The 9,207-nt window shown below is 39.6% G+C and overlaps 2 protein-coding genes across 2 annotated transcripts; both read left to right on the top strand.

Annotated features, from left to right (window-relative positions):
* Positions 1–1,505: 1,505 nt before the first annotated feature.
* Positions 1,506–3,673, top strand: LOC103721069 (uncharacterized). The gene is made up of 3 exons (XM_088724351.2): positions 1,506–2,088; positions 2,972–3,008; positions 3,121–3,673. Exons 1-3 carry the CDS (start codon positions 1,761–1,763, stop codon positions 3,644–3,646), a joined length of 891 nt encoding a protein of 296 aa, XP_088580477.2. The 5' UTR covers positions 1,506–1,760; the 3' UTR covers positions 3,647–3,673.
* Positions 3,674–4,336: 663 nt separating this feature from the next.
* On the top strand, positions 4,337–6,005 carry LOC103721060 (chlorophyll a-b binding protein CP24 10A, chloroplastic-like). Its single transcript, XM_008811096.4, has 2 exons — positions 4,337–4,758; positions 5,167–6,005. The coding sequence occupies exons 1-2, from the start codon at positions 4,535–4,537 to the stop codon at positions 5,714–5,716; spliced, it is 774 nt and encodes a 257-aa protein (XP_008809318.2). The 5' UTR covers positions 4,337–4,534; the 3' UTR covers positions 5,717–6,005.
* The last annotated feature ends 3,202 nt before the right edge of the window (positions 6,006–9,207 follow it).

The raw sequence follows: 9,207 nt of genomic DNA, 5'->3' as shown, positions 1-9,207 counted from the left end.
CGTATCCTTGCATCATGTTTATCATGAAAAAGGGAATAAGAACGGACCAATATTGAATAGAAAAATTATATTAGAATTGAAGTCCAATATTCTCGGACTCGGGTCGAATCCCAAGCATTCACTTAGTAGAGATGATGCCAAGAGCTAGAAGAGTACAATGATTTTTTTATGATAATTATATTTGGAATGGAAGAAGTTGTACGCTCAAAGTGGACTAGAGACTTTATGACGGTAGAGATAACGCCAAATATAATATTTGTTTAGTTGGTTAGCATCTCTCTCCCGATGACTTGCTCTTGGAGGAGATCCAGTTCACATCACCCTATTGTTCCAAAAAAAAAAGTAATTAAAAGTTTATTATTATTAATTGTAGTAGTAGTAGGCTTTGCTCAACTCTTTTTCTGGCATATAACTTGCTCATATCTCAAGGCAATCCAGATGCCATCCATTAACTAAAATCCATATTCCTGGTAGCCAGTGGAAGCAATGGCGTTAAACCCATGCCATTCTGAAATTTGCATCTATTTTAAATTATTTAGTCAATTAAATAGATTCACATTTTTCAATGAATATAATTACACATACAGGATATCAAAATTAATATCTATATTTATTCTAAATGGATACAGATACGAATCAGATGTTAAGTATATCCATATGTGTTACAAACGGATACAAATTGGATATTAAATATATCCATATTTTTTTATTCAAATACGGATATAAATCAGATAACTTTTTGGATATTAATCAAATCTGAGCAAAATTCCAGAATAAAAACTAGCAATAAAAAAAAGATCATAAAAATATAATTTTACCAAGTATTTATCAATAATAAAAATTAAAAATTTTATAAAAGATATACTACTCAAGGTTCCTTGTTATCGAAGTAGACGGGATCTATAGCGCCTCCAAGGCATCTCATGGTTGTTGCCGATTGCAATCAGAAGACTAACTAATAAATGGGATCTTAGAAACCTTGGTTGCTTGAAAATGATGAAAAGGATAGAGAAACAAAACAAATGAATGAGAGATTTGAGCTTTTCAGGCATGTGGGATAAATCAAAGGAGTTTTTTTTTTTTTTTTTTGACCAGATATTTTGTATTCGGGTTATGGTTTTAAATGATAGTTATTCGATATTTGGATATTTTTTTAATTTAGATTTAGCTAATCATTTAATTATTTTTTAATTTAACTTAACTTAAACTTTTTCTTTTTCGTAGATTTCTGATCACACCAAAAAAAATAGTATGGGTCCGATTCTAATCAGATACGAAAATAAGTACGGATGTATATAATCTAATTTTCAGCCCTATGGTCAACTTTACTAAACAAACAAGCAGCGAGTTTTAAGAGTCGTGCTGGAACTTGAACCCACGCCAGTTTTGCTGGCATGCACGCACCATCCACCCAAGACGGCTCCGGAAGATCATAACTTGTTCAGATTTTCTCTCTTCATTTGAAGTTTGAACGTCGTCAAATGTAACCAAACGAAGATAGACTCAATCCAAAAACGAAATTAAGACCCCATACATGATTTATACAGTTAAGCTAACACTAGATTAAATAACAGAAGATAAACTCCAACAGAGAGTCCCAAACACATTTAAACTCTTTAGCACCTAATACTTTTAATATCCTTGATCCTTCCCTCCTGCTTATAAATACTTCATCCTAAGCATCCCTAAAACCCAATCCTCTTATCACATCCCCCCGTCCCTCCCTTCTCTTCCTCTCGTCCACCGCCAACACCACCACAATGGCTAGGCTCATGTGGGTGCTCTCTCTCCTCGCCACCTTGGCCCTCTCGGCCGCGGCCTCCTCTTCGCCTCCGCCGTCATCTGTCAGCTGCGATAGTGTCGTCATGGACATGATGGACTGCATATCATACGTGAGCATGGGGAGCAAGCAGAGCCGGCCTGACGAAGAGTGCTGCCGAGGTGTGTCGAGTGTCGTGAACACAAGCCCGACATGTCTCTGTGCTGCCCTTCGGGAAGCGATGAACATGGGTGTTGATCTTGACATGAAAAGGGCTGCCGGTCTACCGGCGGCTTGTTCGATCAAAGTCTCAGTAGGAGATTGTGGTGGTATGTTACCTATGTTTCATGATCGCAACTCGTTAATTTGAATCTAGATACGTGAGTTTTATTATCATGATTGTTTGATCTGAATCTAAATTCCTGATATTTTATGGTTGTGATACAGTTTAGTGCAGTGTTCGTTTATATGTGTATATACCTTCTATAGTAATTATCTATTTACATTTTTTTCTTTATTGTAACTAAGGAAGATTAGGAGTTTTACAGTAGATTTTTTAAATATAAGACAGCACGATGACTAGGTGAACCCTCTTATTTTCGATTCAATGGTACGTGGTGCAATATTATTATCTGAGAAATAACTAAAGACATGCAATAGAATGGAATATTTATCCTGTGAAGGGTGTTGGTGGCCTCCTGACAAGCATTTTTAGGGTCATTGCAGGGAGAATTGTTAATGTTTGAGAACTCCGTACTTTATGAAACTTTTCTCCTCGATCAGAATAATCTTTTCGATCTGTTTTCACTTGGTGTTGTAATATGATGTGTTATGATCTATCTACTGTTTAGATTTTTAGATTTGAACATTTGGATATGAAGAATCCTTCTGTAAGGTGATAGCTGTATGTTCCTCGGATGAACAAGAAGAATAGAAGATCGATTTTGTTAGGGGATTGGAGCCTTGTCAGTAATAACCACTTTGAATATCATTTACATGAGCAAGTGATTTCTCCTGATAAAGAAATCCATTAATATTAAAAAAAACTTCAAGTTTATAAAGTCTTCATTTTCTAATAATTAATTCGATGACGTTTTTTATTAAACTGTTTATTCATCTACCATATATCCTTCTTCATTGTTTTGCTATTCTTTAAAAACATTTTAATTTTTTGGTTTGATTGATACCTTCTGATTCTATTTGTTGTTTCAGTTACAACTCCACCTCCAAGTGTCCCAGGCCCTGGTATGTACTTGATTACATTTAAGCACTTAATCTATGCAATATTTTTTTGCTACCATACATTATTCTATGTTGCTTTCAATTTTTTTGCCTTTTTATATACCATATGGAAATTCAAGTCATGCATGTATTGACTATATAATCAATAACAAAATTAAGGTTTCTTTCTTTGAACTACTTACAACAATGTCACATTTGATTTTGATTATAAACTACTATTACTCGCAATATTCTCTGAATAACTCCTGCTTAATTTTGTTGTATTTTTTATATTTGAATTCAGCTCCATCTCCAAAGCCAACGCCCGCACCACCCTCGCCACCCAAGTCAGCTCCGACACCACCACCACCGCCATCACCATCGAAACCAACTCCATCGCCGCCTTCGGCACCAAAATCACCGCCATCACCCTCTCCAGCTGTGCCGCCAACACCTTTTCCAGCTTCACCGCCTAAGTCGTCGGCACCACCTGCGCCGTCGGTGGTTCCAACCATACCAGACGGACCATCGCCGCTGCCAGCCCCAACTCCAGTGGAGTCACAGACAGAAAATGAGTCCTCCACTGCTCGGAGGCTCCCAATCTCCATTATGACGGCTATGATTGCTTTGGTTGCTGCTGCTGCATTCTCGTACTTGGAGCTTTAGGTTGTTTTTTGTTGGCTCCTGTTTTATATGAGTTGGGACATTTCTGTGACTGGGGATGTTTGTCATTAGCTTTGTAGTGAGTATTAGTCCAGTAGTAGCAGCAAGGATGTCAGCATACAGTGTTTCTTTTGTTAAGATTCTTCCAGCGTGCAAATTATCTTCTCATTGTTTCTTTTATGGAGATACATGGTAGCCCGAACTACCAGGAAGATTTAGTAAAGAACTTATATGGTCCAATGATTTTTATTTTTTCATTCATTACTAGATTTATGCATTTGTTGATAAATGGCTGAGCCAGTTTGCATGGATTTTGGTTGAAAATTCAGAATTCACTATCTGCTAATTTCATTAATTTAATTCAGTTTTACATAAGTTTTATATGATTTTCTATTCAAATAAATTTACTTGAGAAAGTTCGAAGCCTTTTCCATGCCAGTATGCCACTACTCCATGCTCGTGCTTTATAAGATTCAATTCGACCCAATGGGCCAAACAGCCCACTTGCATCATGGATATTTCCCATCTAACCTAGTGGGAAAACAAACGAACGACTTCTTCGGAACATACCTAATAAAATCGCTCGGTTAGCGGCCATGACACTATCCACGTGTAAGGCAGATAGCAGGAGAAGTGGATCGAGAACTTCCTCCCATTGGTCAGCAATCTATCCTCCTTACTCTCCCAGATTTCCCAAGATTTTCCCAAGATTTTGAGGGTACCTCCCATTTCCCAAATCACACTACAGTATAACAACCATACCACCCACCAGCGAGAGAGGGGGAGAGAGAGAGAGATCGCCGAGGCCTAACAACCAGGAAAAAAAAAAAGAAAAGAAAAACTCACTCCTCTGTTCGAGGGTTTGTTACTAATAGAAGAAGAGCAACGGTAATGGCTTCCACCTCTGCTGTAGTCGTCCAGGGCCTATCCACTCCCTTTCTCTCTGGCTCGAGGGCTGGCCGCACTCTTTTGAATGCTGCCATTGGTGGCAAATCTGCAGTCACCGGTGCATCCCGGAGGTTGCTTGTCGTCGCCGCCGCCGCACCTAAGAAGTCATGGATACCTTTCGTCAAGGGTGGTGGCAACCTCATCGACCCTGAGTGGCTCGATGGCTCGTAAGTGCTGTGATCCCTTTGTATCCATGTTTACAATTGTTATCCAGTCTTGTGAAGGATAATTAGCTGGAGATGTGTTTAGATTTCAAGTATTTAGCTAGCGATATGTTTCAATTTTAATATATATGCATTATTAAATTTTTGATCTGTGAAAGATTTGATAGGAAAGAAATAATTATTATGCATCTATCAAATTAAGCATTTTTCAGCAACCTATTCTATAACTTATTCCGTTTCTAGTTTCATCCCCAGCTTTCCCTTTTCTTTCTGGAGAAAAGAGGAAAAGAGAAAAAACAAGCAAGCAAGCAAAAAAAAAAAAAAAAAGGAGAAAAAAGATGCTGAAAATTTCCCAACCAATGGTTTGATGATTTGGACCTAAAACTCAGAAGTATGAATGCATGCATGCAGGCTGCCGGGTGACTACGGATTCGACCCACTGGGACTGGGGAAGGACCCGGCGTTCCTCAGGTGGTACCGGGAGGCAGAGCTGATCCACGGGCGGTGGGCCATGGTCGCCGTGGTGGGCATCTTCGTCGGCCAGGCCTGGAGCGGCGTCCCCTGGTTCAAGGCCGGCGCCGACCCCGGCGCCCTCGCCCCCTTCTCCTTCGGCACCCTCCTTGGCACCCAGCTCCTCCTGATGGGCTGGGTCGAGTCCAAGCGCTGGGTCGACTTCTTCAACCCGGAGTCCCAGTCCGTCGAGTGGGCCACCCCCTGGTCTCGCACCGCCGAGAACTTCGCCAACGCCACCGGCGACCAGGGCTACCCCGGCGGCAAGTTCTTCGACCCCTTGTGCCTCGCGGGCACCATCAAGGATGGCGTCTACATCCCGGATGTCGAGAAGCTCGAGAGGCTCAAGGTGGCAGAGATCAAGCATGCAAGGATTGCCATGGTGGCCATGCTTATCTTCTACTTCGAGGCTGGCCAGGGGAAGACCCCTCTTGGTGCCTTGGGCTTGTAAGCAAACAGCATCTCCTCTCTCTCGCTCTCTCTTCTTTCTTTATCCTCATCTCTTTAATCAGGCCTTGCTTGTCTCCTTCTGGTATCCATCCGCTCTCTGCTTGGAAACAAGGTGGTGCAACACTGTATGTAGAGTAGTGGTGCAGTAACAATCCCTTTCTTGTACTGTATACTTGTATTCGTATTATTTCATGCATTTGGTTGTGAGGCAGGAACTCTAGCTTTTTTAGTACAAATTATATATGTAGACCAAAGAAAAATGATTATGATAGTTGTTATAGCTGGAATAAGTATAAGTTGGCTCGTGGCAATCAAATGAAATGGGGTAACCAAAACGATTTGGACGAACTCATTTGTTTAGCCATCGCATGGACCTTCCATTTGGGTTCATTTTTAAGCGGAAAATGACTCTATTTCTTTCACAAAATTGCCAATTATCACCAGAAAATCAATTGGATCCCTTGCATCGATTGGGACCTTCAGTCTTTTAATGACTCAGAAGGTATCCTCAAGGCTCTTTCATCTTATTTCAAAGACATCTTCAAGAATCCGACTTTTTTCCTATTGACATCTTCAGCTTTAAGGGTGATAAAAGGCCAGGACCGGATGGTTTTACCATGATATTCTTTCAACGTTTCTGGAACCTAGTTTGTCCGGCTATCTTTTTTTTTTTTTTTTCCAACAGTTGTATACTCAAAATGTGGATCTTTCGTAACTTAATTATGCCCTCCTTACTTTGATCCCTAAAAAAGAGGCTGTGAATACCCCGGCTGATTTCAGACCAATTAGCCTTGTAAATAGTAGTATAAAAATCTTATCGAAGGCTATTGCATGAATTTGTAGTTGATTCGGCTCGAGCCGCTTATATCAAGGGTATTTCTTGCAAAATTGGCTAGAACAAGGTCTATCTCTCTAAGGAAGAGGGAGGACTTGGAACCAAAGATCTCAAGGATTTTAATCAAGCCCTCCTTTCTAAATGGGGCTGGAGATTCTTGAAAAAGGAGTCAAGCCCTTGGAGACATCTTCTGGTCGAGATTCACTTGAAAACAATTGAACTTGATGATTACTGGAAACCTGGTAGGAGATGTTCTCCTCTATAGAAAGATATAATTCATAGCTTGCCACCTCTTTGGAGCAAAACTAAACTCATTATGGGCAATAGACTCAGCATTCTTTTTTGGAAAGACAAATGATTGACTCCTCACAATTCTTTATTTCCTAACCTTTAGCGCAGCTGTCGCAGAAAGTTGGGGTTAGTCTTCTGGTTCTTTAATTCCGGAAACCTGTCTTAGAATTTCAGATGTCATTCTCACTTGTCTCAAGAAGCACAGCTTCAGGCAATCCAGCTCTGTTCTCCTTTTTAAATGGGTTCGTCCTCTGTCTAGATCAAAACAAACTCCTTTCACTTCTAGATGATACCAGATCTTTTTCAGCTACTGCCATGTACCACTTCCTCAATTCTAAAGGAGTTAAATGAACCTGGCAAAGTCTATTTAGAAACTCTGCATTCCTTCTAAATTCAAATAGTTTTTGTGACTTTCTCTGCTTGACAATCTCGATACCAAAGGCTGTCTCCTTAGGAAAATCAATCCTTATTTGGGTATTTGTGTCCTTTGCGGTGACCCCACTGAAAACGTTTCGTATTTATTTATCAACTGCCTATTTGCAGCATCTATTTGGAACTCTTTCTGTCCTTTGCTGGGTGCTCTTCCTTCTGCTTGCAGTCTTCAATCTTTGTGCTCTAAATGGTTAAAGCTCAACTTCTCCAATAATTTGCAGATGCCAATATTCATGATGGTCGCTTCTCTAGTATGGAGCATGTGGTCTAAAAGGAAACAAACAAATCTTTATTAACAAGAATTGCTCTTCTGAAGCTGCTGCATTTAGAAGTTTGACCCGCTTCAATGATTGGTCCATTTTGTGCAACCGTAAGACTCTTCCAGCTTTTGGTAAGATGTAGAAAGGGATTTTGTAACAACCCAGAACATCATCCAAAATAGCTAGCCAGAAGTTATTATTTTGATTTCTTGATCCTCTATAAGTACTCAAGATTTATCCCATGAATAACCGAGGTGAGACTAAACATACATCCGTACAGATCGTCACATACTCTCCCGTTTAAGCCTTGACATTCTCATCAGGCTAAAGGTTCAAATTCATTTAAATCTAATTACAAGCACCACGATGGGTCCGTGGTCAACCCCATTGAATCCGTGCTGCAATGTTCCGTAGTCCATATAGGTTATGGACCAGGTCTATTTCTATATCATTTGTAACAACTCAGAAGCATACCTAAAAAAACTAGCTGGAAGGTATTCTTTAGATTTTTTTTGATCCTGTATAAATAATACTCAAGATCTACCCAGTGGATAAGTAATGTAAGACTAAATACACACCCGCATAATCCTTACAGATTCTATCATAGGTACAGATTTTTTGCTGCCTCCCTATAGGCCTGTGATGGAACAAATCCTGCTTGAACCCCTGTACTGTTTGCTATGATGGAATCTGTTCTCCTTTATTTTATCCGTCATGGGTTCTATTTTGCTGTCCATCTCTAAGTACGATGGGATTTTCCGGTACCACGGTTGGACTTTCTGCTGCGTCTCTACTCGGATTCTGTTGTTCCTTTTGGCTACATTTTGCAATGATGGAATCAACATTTCTTACTCTATGTTATGATGATCTATTAGTCCTTGTTGCTGAGCTTCATGCAACCTTATCATACATGGGAATTTACATACATTAATCTTTTCTCCCCTTTACTTCAGAGGTTTCTATTTTCACTTCTGCAGTTACTGTCTTTTCATATACAGATCTTGTATTTCCTTTTTTTTCAGACTCCTTTTCTCCTCTATACTAATCCTTCCTTTACACTGATGTATATACTTTTCTGTTAATAAATTGAGGGTCTTATGTACCTCATAGCTCCTTGGACTTCTTCCCATCAAAAAAAAATTCACCAAGTAAAACTAGGTTTCCTTGCATCACCAAGTGATCAATCCATGAGGAGGTAAAGGACATAAATTATAAAGGCTAACTCCTTAGAAATCCACTAAAGAAAGATAGATAAACCCCCTAATTAAGTATAACTCATTCTTGAAGTCAGGTTGCCTAAAAGAAGGTAACCATAACATGTGTGATTTTGTTCACCATCATAAATTTGATTAACATGTGCCTTAACTAAAAAACTACTCATTCTATGTAATAGAAATAAGGGCAACACTAAATCATCCAGATCGTTGAATGATCCATTTAATAACTAATGAAATAAAACGAACTAAGCCCAGCCTAATCCTTGTTGCATGGCCTAACCAATTTTGGGCGTACTAACTTCTTCTACAGGCTAGGAAAGGGTTTAGGCTAGGGGTGCTAGTGGCCCAGTCCAACCCATGTCTCAATTGCATAACTTATTGAAAAGGGTAATGCTATACCACAACACTTTACTCACCCTTCTATTTTCTATTCACTGTGGGACATGGCAAGGAGGAA

The sequence above is a fragment of the Phoenix dactylifera genome, chromosome 7 (genome assembly GCF_051530095.1).
Source record: "Phoenix dactylifera cultivar Ajwa chromosome 7, Ajwa_hap1_PhDact_Kaust_v1.1, whole genome shotgun sequence".
NCBI lineage: Eukaryota > Viridiplantae > Streptophyta > Magnoliopsida > Arecales > Arecaceae > Phoenix > Phoenix dactylifera.
The sequence above is the reverse complement of the archived record's forward strand: the minus strand, read 5'-3'. Positions and strand labels throughout refer to the sequence as shown.